The sequence below is a fragment of the Tachysurus fulvidraco genome, chromosome 12 (assembly GCF_022655615.1).
Source record: "Tachysurus fulvidraco isolate hzauxx_2018 chromosome 12, HZAU_PFXX_2.0, whole genome shotgun sequence".
NCBI classification, from domain to species: domain Eukaryota; kingdom Metazoa; phylum Chordata; class Actinopteri; order Siluriformes; family Bagridae; genus Tachysurus; species Tachysurus fulvidraco.
In genome coordinates, this window is record NC_062529.1 from 18,003,330 (window position 1) to 18,024,560 (window position 21,231).

Below are 21,231 nucleotides of genomic sequence, written 5' to 3' on the forward strand. Positions count from 1 at the left end.
ATACTTTTAATGTCTAAGTCTGACATGGTTCAGGTAAAAAAGGCTAAATTTACAGTTGTCTAACTGCCTTATTAGTTATGTCATATATTTTTGTCAGGATTTGTTACTTCACGTGTTCTTAAGGGGAATTCTTGGCGGAATTGTCAATCCTAGCTGACGATTGCCATATGTTGCTCTTGTATTTAAAACAGATATGTGATTATATATAAACAGCAGATCCGTTGCCATTGTCTGCATTTTTACCCTCAGTGGAATAGGCGGGCGAATACTGAAATTGCCAACTTAATGAATTTTCGTCAGCCGTAGGACACGAGCGGGTGACACTTAAATATGAGACGCAGACACAGGCATGTCTGCTGCCTCAACCTCCCTGATGGAGTTTGACCAATGCGGGCTGTCAGTCATTCTGTCAAGGCGGGACCAATGCATGAGTGAGCTCCTGAAGCCTGCGTGTGAATGGCAGATGCTGCGTGCATGGCCTGTGATTGACGCTAATGAAAAGCAGACTGCGTCTTCTGACGTGAACAGCAGGCATTGTATGGAGTCTAAACCTTCAGTGAAATATAGATGCAATATGGAAATGGAGCAAACAGGATTGACTGGTGACAATATCGCTTTCAGAGAAACAGGAAAAAACGCATTGTGCGACATTGTTGATGAACAGAAGTGGATATGCAACACATTAGATCATCTTATTATAAGCTTGTTAAGGAGTTTGATTAGTGCTTAAAGATGAATGTTTTGTTCAGTGAGGATTATGATATGAATACTGCGTCCGTCTATGTTTCATTAAGACTCGGTGACTGTGGATCAGCGATCAGAAGGTTATAAGTTCATGTCTCTGAGCTCTGAGTTCACACTGGTGGTTTTCTTTTAAAAGGAAGAATCCCTCTGTAGAGCCCTCTGCTGCCTCTGAGGTGAATTACAATTAAAAAGTGACTTTTCATTCTTCTTTTTTGTCTTCCTGACCTCCTGACTCCAGTTCCTTTGCTGAAACCATGCACCAGTGTTGTATGGAATTTTGTTTTTCAACAAAAAAAGTAGCTCAGGTGTGCTTAAGAAAATCGCTACATGATGTCACAGGTCACTTTGCTTATTTGTTGAATTGTCATGATTGTTTTACATGAATAAGGAAAATTTTCTGAAGAATAGAAATAGATTCAAACTTATTTATTATAGAAACATCTTCTTTGGTCATGGCACCTCAAGCTATTTACATTAAACTAACATTTCTACCAAGAACACAGATAAGAGAAGCACTTGTAGTGTGTAGTGAAAAAAAACTGTGATCAAAGTGATTGGAACAATAGTGATCAGGGACAGGTTGCAAGGACCAATGGTCATTAATGATTGGTTGCTGCGAACAATGGTGATCAGTGATTGGTTGCTGAAAACAAAAGTATATGGTCTTTGGGAAAAGTGATGTTCTGGGATTAGACACTGGGAATAATGGTGATCAGTAATTGGTTGTTGAGAAAACTGTTGATCAGTAATTGGTCTTTGGGAACAATGATGATCAGTGATTGGTTGTTGGAAACAATGGTGATCAGTGATTGGTTGTTAGGAACAATGGTTTACAGTAAATGGCCTTTGCAAACAGCGATGTTTTGTGATTCATCATTGGGAATAATAGTGATCAGTGATTAATTGTTGGGAACAATAGTGATCAGTGATTGGTTGTTGGAAACAGTGGTGATCAGTGATTGGTTGTTGGCAACATAGGCACACTCAAGGCCAGCTCTTCATCTCTTCACATACTGAGAACGGTGAGTCACACAAACCTGCTTTTTCAACTCACATAACCAGCAGCTGTGGTGTGAACTGGAGAACCATATTGAGTAGAGTGGTTGCTAACATCTGCTGATAAAAGCAGAGATTGTTGCTACTAAATTGGGAGCACTACAATGTACAGCTTGTTACATAACTAACAGTGCATTCTTTCCTGGTTATACTATTTTGTAATTATGAGTCTGAATTTCTACTCAGTACACACAACACCGTAACGTTTGTCAGATAGAAATTTGAAGTCCGCAACACGGTTTATTTTGCAGTCAGTACTAGAAAACAACTGTATCTTTGATTGCCATGCAGAATTACTTCCTTCCATTATGCACTTAAATACTGCTGGGTATGTTTCACTCAGGGATTTTTAACTTTAACTTGTTTAGCAGATTTTCCCAAGTACTAATTAGTCAACAAAGTCAAGAGCTAATAATTAGCAAAAGGTTTTACATGACGTGAATTTACAAAAAATATGTCCTATATCTTTATAATGACACCATTAAAACAGGTCTAGATTTGTTTTTAAATTACTAACTGCACCTTTAATAAGGTCCCCAAAGATATAAGAACTCTCAGGCGCAAGAGTGGCGCAAGAAGCATTAGTCTTCAGCCTGTCTGACTGTGACCACCTTCGTTCCCTTGTCGCTTTCAGAACTTTCCATACGGCAAACAGTCTCACAGGACACCTGTCAGTCTTTCCCAGTCATAAGGGATCAGTACCAGCACCTTCAGATTTCCTGTCTACTCTCCTACTCTGTGTACCTCTGACCTTTCATTCCAGTCAGCTAGACTGTATTGTGATTTTGTTCTAGACTTCCACTGTTATTAGATTCTCTAACTGTGTTTTAGTTTCCATGTGAGATATTACAAAGAAAACTTAACTACTCATCTCTGTTCTCTGCTTGAGCTGAAGATATGAAGGGCTTGGATGATTTTCAGTCTCAGTGAAGCAAATACAATATGCCAGAACATTATCCAGACTCGGATTCTTCACAAGCCACAAAGCGCCGAGCAAATTGATTTTTCCTGTCGTGCCAGATTTGTGACAGTCGGGCAGAAATCACATTGCTCAGCCCAAATGTTTTTAAAGCAATTGAGAAAGCCTGTGCAGTTTTTGGCTTTGGGACCATGAGCTGCGTTAGTGTTAGAATCATACACACACCATGTTGTCAGGAGTTGAGGGTAAAATGAGAATCCATCCGTCACCCCAAATCTGCTCAGGGAGGTAAAAACTGTTGTGACATTCATGAGCTCATCTCGCTCTGCACTATTACAAATAGGCCTAAATAGGCTTTTCTTCATGGAAATTGTTATAGGGTGAAGGTGGATTCAGATCACTGTTTGTAATATTTGCCAAGGTTCTCGTCACATTTCTGCAACTGTCGATAAAACCTGCTCTAATGAGAAACTCCGGTCTGTGTAGCACCCAATGGCTCTGTAAACTGAACAGTCCGGTCCACCAACATCCAGCCAAACAGAACAAAAGTCATTGCTGCATACATGTCAGTTTTGCTTCCTCTTCATTTAGAGGTTCCTCTATAGTTCCTACTCTTCCCTAACCCTAACCCTAACCCTAACCCTGCATTCACATATGCAGCATTTATTCTCACATATGCAACCATTGTGTGTTTGTCTCAGTCCACTTTCAAATGAGCTCAAATGCAGTGAGAAAATTGCTTGACCCCAAATCACCTCAAGTACTGGAGACAACATATATTTATAATGGCAGCCAGCTATTTTTTTTTAATTTGTCTATTTATTTATTTATTTATTTATTTATTTATTTATTTATTTATTTATTTACAAATAAATTTAAAATTAATTTTTATTTTTAAGAATTAATGATTTGTCTATTTACAAATAAACAAACGGATGAATACATGTTATTAATAACATTAATAAGTTAACTGTTTTTTTTTCAAACAAACAAATGTATATAATAATAAATATATAGTATAATAAATAAATATATAGTAATATTATATAATAATATAATTTTTATAATAATAATAATAATAATAATAATAGAAAGAAGAAGAAAAAAGGAGAAAACAAACAAATTAATTAATTACCTTATTATTAAGTTATTAATAAGGTAATTAAATTTTTTTTTTCCTTCTTCTTCTTCTTCTTCTTCTTCTTCTTCTTCTTCTTATTATTATTATTATTATTATTATTATTATTATGTTATTAGCTTGAGCTGTAGTACTGGAGAAATACCAGATGTTCTTGACATTTGTACTGAGTAATAAAAAGAGAAAATAAACATAGAATTCATGTTAATCTTTTTTCATAAATTTATAGAATTATATATATTATATAATCATTTATGTAAATTCATTCTATATATTTAAAATGTATCAGTTTAGCCCTAATGAGCAAAGAAGAGATGACAGTAGAAAGGAAAATACTCCCTGAGATGATATGAAGGAAGAAATTTTTAGATGAAACAGATTTAAAGGTGAACCCATTCTCATCTGGGTGACACCGTAAATTCATAATATTTTAGTTTGAACTAAACTATAAACTATTTCCTTCACGAGTTTTAACCTGAAGTCTGTTTTGCTCTTCACTTATGAAGACATTCCTGTTTGTGCCAATTTACAATCCTCGCAACAAATGTAGTCCTAAACCATTGTAGCAAAACTGGTCATATCTACTGCAGTCCTAAGAGATCTTTATGGTTTCTAAGTGGTACAATCCACAGTAATATGATGTATCTCTAGGCTGTCCATGTGGGTTCATCCTCAGTTGCAGCCAACAGATTCCAAGTGATGAAACAGGGCATCAGGATGGATCGTACTAATAATATCTAATAAGGTGCAGTATGAAAGCAGATCAAATAACAAACAAATCTCAAGTTTTCTCAATTTTATCCTCGAAAATAGTGATATTAGGTGTGGGAGTGCTCTCGAACCAGAATTCAGACTTTTTGGCCTAGAAATGTGCATTCCCGGTCTTGGAGAACACTGAAAATGTGGTCTGTTTTGTTCTAAATTCATGCTACCAAACTGCTGACTTGCACCAAAATTGTGGCGTCATTACTAAGGGTCAGTCATTTCTCAACTGGTGATTGAAATGGTAGTAACCAAAACTGTTATTGCTCTGTGATTGTGATGTTTGTACATATGGCTTTGTATGGTCATAAATCTGAATCCGACGACCTGATAATCCCACCAATACCAACACAAGTTTCGAAAGGGATAAACTGATAACCAACGCAACTAATACTGATCATGTAAGGTGTTAAAAGAGATAAAACGCTATTGGATTTCTGTCTGTATCTGCAGTTAAGCACATCTATGTGTGCAGACAGTGGAAAGTGCTGATTCTATACAGAGGAACAATTTTAATCCATTCCTTAAGTGGAGAAGTTTCACTGCTTAGAGCTTAACAGATGTTAATTAGGCTTTAGCATTGACCTTCTGTCTGATGCTCATTAACCTGTCCTACATGGTGCCACTTCTTCTTAGAACTGACCACTAGTCAGTTTCGTGCACAAATCATTGGAAAGATAAACATGACAAAAAATCGTCTCAAGGCAGAAGACGAAAAGAATGAAAAGTTGTTCTTAACGTTGGACAAGATTCACAAACTACTTTTCCTTTTCTGGTTTTTGTCATGCTAGTATTTGTTCTTTGAATTTGAATATAGAACATTGTGTTGTGTGTACTGCAGTATGTTCATTGTGTTTGGAGTGGATACACTCACTTTAGAACACCTCTAATTGACAGCAACTGAAGCACAGCCTCTAATGAAAGCCCTGCACTTGAGCTGCCATTGAAAACCAAAAAAACGCCCAGCCCTCTCCACTTTTTATTCCTCTTCTCCAAGGTCCATCAAGGTCCATTTAACATGACTGTAGTCACCCCCTCCTCGTGTTCTCCTGCTGTCTGCCTGTACTTCTTTCTTATTTCCCTTTAAAGATGTGATTTAGACATACTTATGAGGACACTTTCAGAGTAAGCTGTTTATCTGCTTCTTGCTTGAAGTGCTTTCGGGGCTTTGGAGCACACAAAGGTTAGCATGCAAGAGTTTTAAGTGAGTGGGGCATTTTGCCTCCATCAGCTTACTGGCCTCCGGCATACAACTAGCAGTTTGGGTTAGCGTTTTTATCAGCTGAGCTTTGGTGAGCTGAGAGTATTATGGTAATAGGAGCCAGGTTGAAAATTGAGAGATCTTTAGTAAGGCCATGACGGAGTAGTGGTTCATTTCACTGCTTGTACAATTTTACTGTCCTGGAGGGATCTTCACATTTGGGAATGTGATCTTGCCCATACACCAACTTATAGGATAAAAAGTGGAGCACTTCCTCAGTGTTGTTATTCAAGTTTTCCCAAATTTGGTTGTTTGCCACTTTCCACTCTTGCCACTAGCTCTCCACTATCACATGATAGTCACGAGTTGGGGAGGGTAAAACTAACATGGTGTTAGGATCCACCCTGGACTTTGGCCATGTGCGTTTGTTTATGTTCTGTGTTCACGTGTCTGCCCAGCCCTTGTTTATTCCTCCCCGTCTCTGCACACCTGTTCCTCATGTGTTAATTGTCATGTCTATTTAGCCGTGCCACATTGCCTATGGCAGCACGGAATCCTTGTCATCTCTAGTCATGTCTTGTGTCATGTCTGGTTTTGTCTGTGTTCCTGTTGTGTGTATGTTAGGTATTAAACCAGTTTATTTTTACGCTATCCTGCATTTGGTTCTGTTTTTATCCCCGTGTCACTGACACATAGTTCCCCTGAGACACATTGAATGCATACCCAATCATTCTTTTTAACTGCTGGTACTTCAGTATCACTGTGTGGCTAAACATACTCAAAGGAAAAGTGCTGTCTACCCTCTTCTGCATATATAAGCACATGATTGACTGGGGAATTAGGCCCCTCCCACCCAAAAATCATAGCAGACTCTCAGCCATGATGGTTGTGGCATCATTTGGATTTCAGGTATCACTCGGGAGTCGAAAAAGTTTGCAATCTACTGCAGATTTCATGTTTATTTATGTCCAAAGCCTTGCTTACTATTTATCACAGATTTAAACCAAATGTCAATAGGCAGGCCTGGTAATTTCTACAATCACTTCTTTAATATTCTATATCACACCCTGTTTACTTTTAGACCTCCAAAGCCAACACAATCACAGTTGTCCGCATAGGCTCCAAAGTGAGCACTGTGGGTTTTTTCTCTAATGTAACAACACGCTATGCCCAAGTGGCATTTCTTTTCCACATTGATGTGCCTGGGCTCTTTTCGCTTAAACTGCACTTTCCACTTTACTTACCTTGGCCTTGTTTGGCTTGCCATTAATGAGGTCCATGGGAGCACAGCTTGCACACCACCATACAGTTTTGCGTCCCTCGACATGCTGAGTTAACTTGCATTAGCCCCAGGTTGAAAAATCATTTACTCTTGCTCATTGGGATCTAAGATGCCATTATTGCTACACTGTGTTTATAGGTTTCCCCAAGGATTAGGCAGCATTCAGATTACTAATGCTGATGTGTGTGTGTGTGTGTGTTTGTGTGTGTTTGTGTGTGTGTGTGTGTGTGTGTGTGTGTGTGTGTGTGTGTGTGTGTGTGTGTGTGTGTGTGTGTGTGTGTGTGTGTGTGTGTGTTACAGTACATTTAAGGCTTTTGACCACATGCATTACTCCTCTCGCTGGACTAGCAGGTTCAGACCTATCATCTATCAGCATATTTCTGTTCTCCTTTTCTTTCTTTTTCATCATCATTTAAAGGCTCTTTATTTTCCATGAGCCGGAAATTGCTGTGTGCCTGTCCTGAAACGGACACATAGATATGACGGTAAAATTGTCCAGCTTCAACAGAGGAAATATGGCCATGGGTATTCCTGCATGCCTTTGAACTGCACCATGAATCTTGCATTTCAACCTCTTAAAACACTTCAAAGCCGAGGAGCCGCGCTTCAAAGGCCTCGCATTGCCTCAACAATCCTCAGGAAGAATATTAAATATTATACCGGATTTAAACACGCACATTATCTTGGAATCTATGAGCCATGTTTCTTTTACCCTTCATAACTCCTACTATTGGGAAACTTAAAATGACTGCACTTTTTTGTAATTATTTGCGCCCACGCGACTTTTTTTGATGACCAGGATGGGAGAAAATTACTTGGTCAGGAAATTTCCTGGAAAAAAAAAGAATTACTTGGTGAAACTTAGTGTCTTAAGCATCTGCTTACTGTAGGAAATATCCGTGAGTTAGACATAAGCCTGAGAAACTATTTTCGGTTTTATGGAAGACGTCTTCAGTAACTTTGCAACAGTCGGAGATAAACTTGTATTCGGGACTGAATTCTGTAACAATTCACAGTGTTTTTGTCATAGATCAAACTTTTGGAGAAAGAAAAAAGTAGAAACTATTGACAGGGCTCTCGAGTTTTGAACACAGGCAAGAGTGACATTTCCAACCCCCCAGCAAAACCCATATCCCATACACAATAGTGCTATTTTCTGATTGGCTATTGTGTAGCCTCTTTTTTTTTTGATTGGCTGGTAAATGTCAGGCTCAACTAAGAACTCCAGAGGAGACGCGCTTGTCTCCTTTCCGGTTCCATAGAGACAGCAGTGCAGACAGATACATTTTAGGTGCTGCGGCATATTAAATATATGATAAATAGTCAGTTTTTCTGCGTGAGAAATACAATGTGTGGTGGGAGAGCGTGAGAAAAGACCGAAATGCGTGACTGTCACTCTCAATGCGTGACATTGGACAGCCCTGTATTGAGGAAACATGTTTATAGCTGCTATAACGTGTATGATAACAGGAACACACTTGTTTTGTAGAGGTTCCATGACAAATAACTAAACACGCAAATAATCAACATTTAAATAAATTCATTCAAATAACAATGTGTTGTTCTTTAATTACAAAAAAAATTGTGAAAGTGTTAATCTTGGCAAATTGTCATAGAATAAAACAGGAAAATATTTGTACAGGACTGACTGCCCCAACATTGATTAATTTCCTTTATCTGCACACCACATTATGTTTTATTCCTTATTTATTGCATACAAGAACCAAACGTTTGTATAATACTATATTACTACATCCAGATTGTTGTTGTTGATCTCCAGACGTAAGGATGGAGCGCTGCTAATTAAGATGCCTTTTCATTGTGAGAGGGATGCATAAAGGAAACACCGAGAAGCCTCATGACATTTAGACACTCCTTTACCCCCAGCTGAGCGTTCTGAGGAGATGTGGCAGGCTCTGAATTATTAAGCAGCTGGGTCAAAAAAGACTTAGCCTTTTCCTCTATTTTTTTACTTATATTAATGTATATTGTTCTCTGTGTTTCCTGCTGAAAAAAAAGATCAGCAGCTACTAGTTAACACCAGGTTAGAGATTAAGACAGCTGGATGAAGTGTAATTAGTTGACATTCATTGATTAAAACTTTTCCAGGATATACATAAATCTTGATTGAGATATGATATAGAAATACATACATAAATGTTTAGTGTACTGTAGTTAGGTCTGGATAAGTGCGTTTTTTATTCTGGGTCATATAGCATCTAGGGGGTTATGGATAATGGTTAGGATTATAGGTGGAGTTTGATCAGGTCCTGCTCCACTCCCTGGACATTTATGAGTTACTATTAACAATAAAAGTAATAATATATATTAGTAATAATATAAATATAGTAATAATAATAATAAGCCATTTGAGTCTTTGTGCAAGAATTGTTCATGGAAACTGTCTTTTTATTAGTGATAATAAGCCGGCTGCTTTTGTCATGCAGTTTTGGAAATCAACGTCATTGTACATGCTGTATGTCAGGAACACACGTTATACAGGTTAGCTCATATCTAACATTTCAACGATGGTAAGTGATTACAGGATGTTCAGCTCATTAAGACAGCACTTCTGAGTGAAAGATTCATTCAGTCACATGGGTTGATTTTGTTGTAGCCTATTAATAAACAAAACCAGACAGGAAGGAATATGCTAAAACAAACAATTTTGTTGTAAAATATGGAACCAAAAAAAAAACTTTATCTTAAGCGCATAATGTATATAAACCATAAAGTAGTATATAGCTCAGTTATAAAAAAAAAATCGATTGCTGTGTCAGAGTTAGAATGCCGCACAACCAATTGTACAGCTTCATTCATATCATCACAGACATGTGCATTTCTGGCTATAAAAAGTGAAACACTCAATCCTCAAGGCTCACATTCAAACAAATGATCAATACACAGACTCTATTATATTAATTCACACTTCTGACTGAAACAAAATAAGCCCCTGTGTTTTCTGTGAGACCAGCTATGCTGTATTGGTTAGAGATGGAGGTAGCAGGGATGAGGATGTTGAGGTTCTCTTTAGGAGTGACAAGGATGGACAGGATTAGGGACGAGCACATCAGAGGGACAGCTCAGGTTGGCTGTTTTGGTGACAATGTCAGAGAGAATAGATTGAGATGGTTTTGACATTTACAGAGGTGGGAGATGGTTATATTGGTAGAAGGATGTTGGAGATGGAGCTGCCAGGTAAGAGTTCAAGAGGAAGGCCAAAGAGGAGATATATGAATGTGTTAAATGAGGACATGAAGGGAATTGGTGCGAGAGTAGAGGATGCCGAGGATAGAGTTAGGTGGATACAGATGATTCGCTGTGGGGACCCCTAACGGGAAAAGCCGAAAGTAGAAGAAGTAGAGTATTGGTCCATTTTCACCCTCATACACATACTGTATGCAACCAAATGAAACAAACTTTTACAAAGACACACATATCTCTCTAAGTGTGTAAGCACTACACTGTAGTGTGATGTTTTTATGGCCTGATTGTGCACCTTTGTTCCTGGTTTGTTTTTGCATTAATGCTGCTTTGTACAGCAAAGATGAGTGATGGTTCTATTTAATCCCAGAGTCTCACTCTCTCTTTCTCTCTCACACACACACACACACACACACACACACACACACACACACACACAAATGGATTATAGTCTTGATGCTCGGCCCTTAGATGCTCAGTGCGTGGGCATCCACACAGAGAACCTGTTTACAAAGTGAACGATGCACAATTAGTTTGTTTAGCTTTAGAGTTTGTTTACGCTGAGTGCCTCCCACACCTCGTCAATGTTATTATAGTTATTATTAATTTAGAATCATTACACCTGCTTTTTAAGGTTTAGCATCCAAAAAAGAGATTTGATAGTCAAAAAAACACATGAAATGCGATAGGTTGAAAACAAATCATCGTAGGATGCATTAATGGGGAGTTTGAAGATCTCTTGCCTGTGAATGTTCACTACATTAACTACTAAAAGGAACCGGTATTTCCAAAACATGAGTTCGCAGCTTGTTGTTCTCCGTCTTTGGCAGGAAAAAATAACGTGTCCAATTCCCAGCACCAGTCGGCTCACAGCCTCTGATACTCACGTTGCCCTGGTTTCTCTTGCCTCCCCGCTGTTCTGTCATTGGTTTGACAGTCTTTTTGCTCATCGGTTAATGACAGCAGTGCCATATCACTGAGGCTGAGGCTAATTTACACTTCATACCCATGTGTGTCAAAAAAAAAACAATCCACTTGCTTTTTCATATCATAATGTTAATTGTCGTGCATATTGAGGATCATCTCTGGAACAGTGCAAGCACCACATTGCATTGATTAATATAAAGGTAATAGGAATCATATTATCGTATATCTTTAGCACCTAACTACAGTATCTGCCAAATCCCGGCTAAAATTTGGTAATGCTTATTAAAAAGAGCATTATTTAGTCTGTATATGCAATATGTACTAATTGTAATACTGTACATCTCAGAACATGGTGGCTTGTAACTGGTCATAAATGGTAGCAGGTCAAATAGCGACAGAAATGAAAGCATTAAAATAAAAACAGAGTGCAAGCAGGAAAGTGAAAAAAACGGTAGATGTTTTAATTAGAGCCTTGTCAGAAAACCGTAAAAAGTCCATCAAGCGTTCATCATTTGTATTTTTAATATGTATGATTGAATATGGTAAACACGCCGTACTTTTAATATCATTTAAAAATGTATAATGGACTTCAATCACCGTTTTGTGAATATGCTTCCATTTTACATACAGTACAGTACAAAAGGTGGGAGTTGTTCCAAAAAGGTCATTCAATATTTACTATTAAGATAAAAGTCAGTGCTGCTGTTGTTAATATGTTATATAACATTTGTGATCGTGTTGTTGCTGTTGACTTTACAGTTAGTAGTAGTCGAGTTGTGGTGGTTGTAGTGGTGGTAGTGATATTAGTGGTAGTAATAATAGAAATAATTCTAACGGTACTAACAGTAATATTCTAGTAGAAGGGATAGAATTATTGTAGTAGCGGTAGTAATAATAGTAGTAGTAATAGTAGGTGTAGTAGTGATAGTAGTAGTATTACAAGCAGCAAAAGTGGTAGAAATAGTAGTGGTAGTGGTAGAAATAGCAGGTGTTGTAGTAGTAGTAGTAGTAGTAGTGACTGTAGCAGTGAGGAAAAGACATGAGGCAGAGATGGAGGTAGCAGGGATGAGGATGTTGAGGTTGTCTTTAGGAGTGACGAGGATGGAAAGGATTAGGAACGAGCACATCAGAGGGACGGCTCAGGTTGGCTGTTTTGGTGACAAGGTCAGAGAGATTAGAATGAGATGGTTTGGACATGTACAGAGGTGGGAGATGGTTATATTGGTAGAAGGATGCTGAAGATGGAGCTGCCAGGTAAGAGTTCAAGAGGAAGGCCAAAGAGGAGATATATGGATGTGTTAAATGAGGACATGAAGTTAATTGGTGCGAGAGTAGATCCTGTGGATAGAGTTAGAGTGGAAACACATGATTCGCTGTGGCGAGCCCTAACGGGAAAAGTAGTAGTGTTTCTAGAAAAAGTGGTAGCAGGTAGCAGTAGTAGGAGAAGAAGTAGTAGTTGAAGAAATAGTAGTGGTAGAAGTAAAGGTAGTAGCAGCAATCGTAGAAACAGTTGTGTTAGTGGTAGTAATAGTAGTTATAGAAATAGTGCTAACTATAGTTGTAGTGGTAGTAATAGTGGCAGTAGCAGTAGTAGTAGCAGTGGTGGTATTTTTATTCAGCCTTCTTTCAAGTAAACCTAACAGCATTTTGACGATCAAAAGACAAATGTTGTTTTAGACACACACACAAAATAAGATGACATTTTTACGCTATCAAAGTATGTTTTCATGGCCATTTATGGAAAATAAATAAAATGCCGACTAGTATTATTTATTGTTTTATGCACTTGTTTTAAAGATATACCTGAACTGTTAGAGGAATAAAGAACCTTGAGGTGCAGGTTGTTGTTTATCTCAGTAATCTATTGCTCCATAAACAGAGAAGAATCAACTTACAGTTATATCTCAGAGTGCCAATGTTATTCCCTGCGGTAATGAATGAAAATCTTGAAAATAATAACGCACAGTTGCTAGTGAGCTATATACAGTAACGATTTCATGGTCAAAATAGTAAAGGTTCTAGATTACAACTATTTGATTGTTAAGTGCTTTTGTATCATGTCATTGGTTAGGGCATCTTCAGATATTAATATCAAGCTATTTCAAGTCAATCACTTTATTTTGACACATTGTTTAGCCCAGACAGCTGCTGGCATGATAAAAGTAAAACAAATGGCATGATAAAGCCAGAGTAGATGAAAACAAGCATTCTAATGAGCATTAGGTTTCAAACAATGACAGTGTATTTATGTGCTGCACATGAGAGCTAAGATGGGACTATGAAAGGAGATTTGATTGTGACTTGAAGAAGGGTCACAGGGTGGAAATACCACAACAATGCCATCACAATTTACTCCAAAACCACCTGAGGATTGCGAGTAAACCAGCACTAGAGGATCTGAGTAGACGCTGTGTGAGGGACTGCTCAGTGAAGGACAATGAAGGTTATAAGAAGGAATATAAAAGTAGGATGAAGGAGGATGGGAATCAGGCTGCTTAGTGTTTTGGCATGGAAACTAATAACAGAGAGAGATTTGTTACAGGAACTTATTAAGGTCTGGTCATGTTATGTTGGTTTTCTGATGGTTTAGGATGTTTTGCTTTATTAATATGGATTTTGCAAGCAAAAAAAAAACAGTCACTGCTGGATTACAAACCGTGTAGATGGTTTTGGACTTCAGTTGATTTGATCGGTTTTGCTGCGATGGCTTAGGACTACAATTGTTATGATAGCTTCAGGAATGCAATTGCCATGAACAGTTTTCATCAACTGCTGATAAGCACAACAAACACCACGACACGCACACTCTTATAAAGCAAAATCAACTTTGTGTTAAAACTTGGATACGTTTCCTGGTTGCACAATTGAACTTTTTGACCACATAGTATTAAAATGGATATAATTTATAGCCGCACTATCCACTGTCACCCAGAGACATTCACTTAACTCCAGGGGTTTCGTTACCACGACGTAAAGTGGCTGTGTTTCTGGAGGTCTTGGAAAAACGGCCTCTTTCAAAAAAAAGAGGATACTGTACCTACAATGGATAATGAAGGACAAAACAGTCATACAGGTAGATTTTATATTTTATATCTATTATGCTTTATTGTCTTACAGTTAAGCTATTTTCAAAAACAAATAAACAACCAAAACTAAGGTTATGGTTAGGGTTAGATTATCAAATAGGCCACGCCTGCCCGATGACGCAATATCTCTTACGCTCTTCTGAAATCCCTGGAAATAAGTGCATCCCGTCAACCAGACAAGGGTGGCTTCCCATTGGAGTCTGATTACTCTCAAGGTGTATTCTTAATATTGCCTCAGTATGTTTTTTCTATGTCACTGTCACCTCTGGCTTTTAAATTTATATCCAGATTTTATTTTTTATTTTTATATATTTCTGTGAAGCTGCTTTGTGACAAAGTATATTGTTTAAAAACACTATACATGCCAAACTGAATTTTAGTGCACTGAATAAATAATAGAAGTTACTCAATAATATACTCAATCTAATTCAGCACAGTAGAGCAGCAGGTCTTCTGGTCCCACAGTTTCCTGGGGTCTGTAATTCACAGGGTCCATGATTCGAAGTCTCTGTGGAGTTTCATATGTTTTTTGCCTCCAGGTTTTCCCCCAAAACATGCCAGTGAGTGATTGGCAGCTATAAATTGCCCTAGGTGTGAATGTGTGTGCATGGTTTTCTGCGATAGACTGATATGTATTATCATGGCACAGGTTCTGGATCCATCACAGCCAGAAAAAGCTCCAAATTAACATCAATGAATGAATGCTTGATGAACATAAATGAATAATGAACCAGATATTTAAGAGTTTAACATTTATGAATTTCAGACTTATTGAATCAAGTGTTTTTGACTCAGAATTACATCCAAATATAAATAGCATTAAGGACCGGGTGCCTCTGTACTTTATACCTCTTACCTCTTAATGAGATTATCTGAGGTGTGATATTTCAAGTACAAGTGGTTGAATGATTGTAGGATTTGTATGGAAGTATCACTGTAATCAGTAGGTGAACTGATTAGATCTTGGAATTGATCCAAACAAAGCCAAAAGTCAAATGTCTTTTTTTAAATAGCTTCCTATCCATTTGTCATGAGGTGTTTCTTATAAGTTCTTGTACTGTAGCACAAAACACATTTGCCATCAGACCATTAATCCATCCATTCGAGGTTATCGTTGCTGTGGTATCTTAAGAACCCATGGTTGAATGTGTATAGGGTTTATATTTACATTTACAGCATTTAGCAGACGCCCTTATCCAGAGCGACTTACATTTTTATCTCATTTTTATACAACTGAGCAATTGAGGGTTAAGGGCCTTGCCCGGGGGCCCAGCAGTGGCAGCTTGGTGGACGTAGGAATCGAACTCACAACCTTCCGATTTGTAGTCCAACACCTTAAGCACTAGACTACCACATCCCACGTATGGAGTTATCACTGTAACCATCAGATTTTAACTACCTCTATTTTGAAATTGATTTAAACATGTACAAGGTCACAGCTGGGTTAAATGTATACAATTATTTGAAGAGTACTAGACTTCTTAGCAGTGGAAGCATCTCTGTCTGTGCTCTTCTACTTGTTTCCAGTTTCTTTTATATGAAATAAAAGTCTAAGTGCATCACACTTAAGACCTTAGAATATGTTTGGGGATATTTAACTTGCTTCCATGAAAGCTATGAAATAATTTTGGAGGACATGAACATCATGTGAAGGCTTTGCTCATCATGTCGTGCCCATTGCAACTGGGTGAAACAAAATGGAAAAAATCCTTAAAAATAGGAACATGAACAAGATGGTTCAATCCAAATCTCAAATACGTTTCACTAGGATGAACATCCTCAACCCTTATGTCTTTAATGGTCTCATGTATCTCATGTTTATTCTCGTCATAGTTCACACTGTCAGCACATAAGTCTTCTTCCTGTAGTCTTGCAAATTGTCATGAAATTTTAATAGCGCCATCTGTAGTACAGTAGCACTCGTACACCGTTGCCAATGTGAAGCCATTAAGATTACACAAACTTGTACTCGTTAAGTGTCTTTGGTGTCTTTTGGTGTCTTTGTCTTTACATAACCCCACAGAAGTACGCTGAGGCAATCACTCTTTTGAATTTTGCATGTAATCAGATTTGCGATTCTCCGGATTTATGGCTTGACAATGATGTGATATGATATTTTTTCAAATCTTCTTATTTCTCTTTTCCACAGTACCCCAGCTGGCACCACAGAACCCTGGGAATATAACTGACTCTGGCTCCAACTCCAGCATGAACCAGATTCCCATGGCTCACGACAGAGGTAAACAAGAAAGAAATTCCATCTAGTATGAACACAGAGCCTTTGCCATTTCCTGTAATGATGCCTGTAAATTTAAAGTACAAATCAGCATACTAGACGAAGTCCTTCTGCATGGACGTCCTGGCATTGAAACGCTGACTTTCCAAGGCCCTTAATGAAAAATCAAATTTCAGACTTGCTCAAGTGCATTACATGGTGCCTTCATGACCTCTAGAAGAGTGTGTGGTTTGCATTATGCTGTAAAAAATATATATAATCCAGTCCTGCAGGTACACAAGCCTTTAGAGCTCATTGTATTTCCATAAAATTCAAGTTGAGCAGCTGTTTTCTTCCTCTTTTACCACTTAGATTATTATTGTCCGGCTAAGAGCCTAGCTGTTTGAGCCAGGCATGTGGTGGTGTTGGGGCGGGTGGGTGAGTGAGTGTGAATGCATTATTTGCTTTTAGCACTGTCTGTGCAGCGTTCCTCTCTCCTCCATCCATTTTCCAGGCAATTTAAAATGCGGTATTACACTGTGTTTTTTTTCTCCAAACTCCCTTACATTAATGGAAGCAAAACATTACAATAATGTCCCCGTTAAAGCTGCGCTCTCTGGCAGTCTAAGCACTTTCAACCCTCGTCTCATCATCCGAAGCCGGTAGACAGCCAGCCGGGTTCTGCTGCCCAAGCAGAACAGAGTGCATGTGGAGATGATTGACCGCCTGTGTGTGTGTGTGTGTGTGTGTGTGTGTGTGTGTGTGTGTGTGTGTGTGTGTGTGTGTGTGTGTGTGTGTGTGTGTGTGTGTGTGTGTGTGTGCGTCTGAAAGGCTCCACTCAGTATAGAAAAAAAAGTGCTGGGCGTCTGCTCGACACACAAATTCTTACGAAGCTTGAGTGGGGAGCAGCGCTGGCGCTCGCTGCTCTACTGAACATTTCCATTTAGCCTAATCTACAATATTAGCGTGCAGAGCAGCCCATACAAAAGCAACCTTTCCCATCTGAGTGGATTGTAGACCGCCCCCCCCCCCAGGTCTGTTTGCCCAGGGGTTTAAATGTAATAAAGTGCCACTCCATTTAATATCGTGTCCAATCGGAACTGCTCTAAATGTCAGTTTTTGGTAACTATTCAGCTTGTGAATACTCACATAATGTTTTAGATTGTTTCTATTGTCATTTTTTCCCATTTCCTGCTAATTTTGTTCTAGTTAATTCACAGCATATGAGGGAATTAAGTGATAAAGCTCATCATTTATCACCCACCAGTCGCACCTATCTGTCAGGGTTTAGAAATACTATTGCCTCTGGAAATAACTGGAATTGTTTTCGGTTTGTTTTTGTATTGTTATTTTTTTTTTAGTATGGAAAAAAAGAATGTGGAAAAGAAGAGTGTGGGAAAGTTTGTCATATCTGTTTATTCATTTTCATCATCACCTCCTTGGTTTTCACTGAAATTTAAATAGTTTATAATAGTTTAAATGGTTTATTTTATCTGCTCGTTCTACATTTTATTGGAACTTCAAGATGTTAACACAAAAGTCACTTACCACAGTGTGTAAATGAACTAATATGCTTAGGTTGATATGGTGTTCTGTAAATTGACTAGAAGTTCACATAAAGGAAGGAGTCTCCACTGTCAGGACTTTACATCACTTTTTGTTTTCTTAGTCACTTCATGAGCTTTTTTATGGCTTGTGCGGGCATTCTTTTAGCCATTTTAGTATGTATTGCAAAATTGCAAATAACCGAAGAAAGAAAGAAAGAAAGAAAGAAAGAAAGAAAGAAAGAAAGAAAGAAAGAAAGAAAGAAAGCAAGAAAGAAAGAAAGAAAGAAAGAAAGAAAGAAAGAAAGAAAGAAAGAAAGAAAGAAACTTCAAACTATTATATCTCTAAGATACTGAAATAATTTAGAAACATGCAAAAATGATTAAAAAAATGGGGAAAAAAGAAAGGAAAAACAAAACAACGAAAAAGAAAGGAAATGAAATGGAAATGATTAGAAAATTGCAAAAAAGGAAAGAAAGAAAGAAAGAAAGAAAGAAAGAAAGAAAGAAAGAAAGAAAGAAAGAAAGAATAAAGAAAGAAAGAAAGAAACTTCAAACTGTTATATCACTAAGATACTGAAATAGATTAGAAAGTGGAAAAAATGAAAAAGAAATGAAAAGAAAAAAACAATGAAAATGAAAGAAAGAAAGAAAGAAAGAAAGAAAGAAAGAAAGAAAGAAAGAAAGAAAGAAAGAAATGATGTAGAATGTCACTGCAGTGTCACCCAGAAGAGACTGAGTTCTCTGTCAAATCTCTCTGTAGGTTTCTTCCTCATGCCATATCATGGGGATTTCCTCCCCACTGGCACCGCTGTCTTTCTCATCCTGAATCTTTAATCTTTAACACTGCAGTAAAATCATTATACCGGTACACATAACATTCATTTGAATTGAATTTCCTCACAAAGCTGTACTTTCTCTTATCCAAGCTACTGTGGTGATGATGATGATGTTGATGATCACCATCATCATCATTTCCTCTTTTCTGCATGTGTGTACCAGCTTTCATGCGGAGGAGTCAAAACCAGTATGGTCCTCAGCAGTCCGGACCGCCCATCTCCCCACATCTGTCATCCAGGAACCAGATGCAGCATGGGATGAGCATCTATCAGCAAAACTCCACTGGTTCCTATGGACCTCCGAGCGGTCCCTACGGCCCGCAAGGTACCCTGCTTTCTCATGTCTTTCATATTCGTTAGGTGGATGTTGATTGTCTTGGTTGAGTGTCTAATTTTTCACTACATTTCCAAGCATGAAGCCTTTTTTGGGAGGGATTAACGAGTATAGGAGCTTTTGCCTTAATCAGCACTACCTCTCTATCCGGAGCACTGTTCATTCATAGGGAAAGAAAGAAAGGCGAGCCGAGGTTTGAGGGGTCAGCAAGAATATTCATGAGGTTGAACTACCTCGCTCTTTTTCCATTTCCACCGGACGAATGAAATAAAAATGAACTCGGCAGCTGTTATTAAAAAGTTGTGCCCTGAAATTAATTTTAATGCCCCGCTTAATTATGAGAGGTCAGTGATTTAAGTGTCACCTTCTATAAAGTGTAGACTGTACAGATGACTTCATTAAAATCACTGCATGCAGGTAGAGGAGGTCAGGTTCATTTTGTGACTTCTGTGACCTGTTTTGGTCAGCCTCAAGCTTCAAGGACAAAAGGAATCAGCTGTGGTTATGCTGTGTTGCTGTAGAAACTGAAACGTCCAATCCAACTGCAGTCTTCCATCCCTGACTGCTCTGACCCCTGGCTTAACCACTGTCTAGTGTTATCCTGAAATAGTCTAACATACTGCTGAGGAATAATTACAGTAATAATGGAAGAATTCAGGAGGGGAAAAAAATTAAGGAAAAAGATATTTCAGTCTCTCTCGCTGAATATCAACATGGTCTTTTTTTTTTCTTCCTGGCTGCGTAGATAAGACCATATGTTAGTATTTATGATGCTGTTATCCTTCAGTGCCACAACAAAGACAATATTATGGAATTCACGTTGTGTGCTTTAATGTGTCAATGTGATAAATGCACCGTCTGTTTTCCTTTCGTAATCTCCCTCAGACCTTCCCTGTTCAACATTGATGAATGGTTCCCTTAGATTTTTTTGTTATTCCCGTCCACGCTCTCTATTCTGCAAATGTATTGCGAGGAGAGTGACACTAATAACGAGTGCATAAAAAGGCCTAAAGGAAGGAAAGTGAAACCTGGCTTGTGTGAAAACTCGATTGTGAGTCTGCAAGCCTGTGTGAAAGATTTTTCTTCCTGCTTAGTAACATGTGTGTTGGAGGTTGGCCATCCCCAGAGTCATGGCATGGAGCTCACGCCAGGCTCAGGTTCTGAGAGCCCAGTCGGGTCAGGCCAGGGTGAACGGGCCAGCCAGCTGCTGCTTGTTGTTCTTGATGAAGTGCCAATCTGTTTTCTGTCTTACCTTCTGCCAGAGAATTACTAACCCATTAAACCAACATGGAAATGCGCTCCAAGCCTCTGATTGCTCTACAGTGGGCTGCTTGGGATGTTGCCTGCAGGCAGGAGCTTAGCGCATACATGAAATCATTTCATGCCTGAATTATAGACTAAGGATGTGTTATCACAAAATCACTTTGTATGCATCCGTGAAATTTGCTCTATACAGTTTAGCATTGTTAATTAAGCTTCACAGTTCCCCAAAGTCTCTCATGTTCGAATATATTTTTAAAAAAAACTCATTTATTAACATATATGAAACAAATGAAGTGGCTTGCGTTATACAGTTTGAAAACCAAGAAACACTCGTACTTATTTAGCCTTGAAAGGGTAAAAAATTTGGAATCGAAGGGGGCCAAGCCGAGAGCCCTGAGGCACACCGAATCTGTACTTCACCCAAGACTCCCTGCTGAGAGAGCTTGCTGATGTGGCTAGGAGAGAATTTTGGGCCTCAGGCCACGAAAAAGGAAAGGTAGCAGAAGCAGCAAGAAAGAAAAGAAAAGTGATGAGTTAGAGGAAAGAAGAGGATGAAATAAAATGTCAGCTGTCAAAAAAAAAGTGTAAAAGTGTGATTTCTCTCAAGGTCTTTCCACAGAGGTCATGTTCTGCAGCGTATAGTCACTCCTAAACGACAGGAGCAATGTGTGACTATAACAAGGTTCGTCAATCAAATACCACTCGTACCAATTACTC

At 38.4% G+C, this 21,231-nt stretch overlaps 1 protein-coding gene across 2 annotated transcripts in view; it reads left to right on the plus strand.

Moving 5' to 3' along the window:
* LOC113659566 (AT-rich interactive domain-containing protein 1B-like) overlaps positions 1–21,231 on the plus strand; it is a 207,936-nt gene that overhangs the window by 141,944 nt on the left and 44,761 nt on the right. For both annotated transcript variants that reach the window (XM_027172441.2, XM_027172440.2), the window contains exons 6-7: positions 16,469–16,558; positions 19,081–19,242. In XM_027172441.2, the coding sequence (XP_027028242.2) occupies positions 16,469–16,558; positions 19,081–19,242 (252 nt within the window). The remainder of the gene's footprint in view (positions 1–16,468; positions 16,559–19,080; positions 19,243–21,231) is intronic.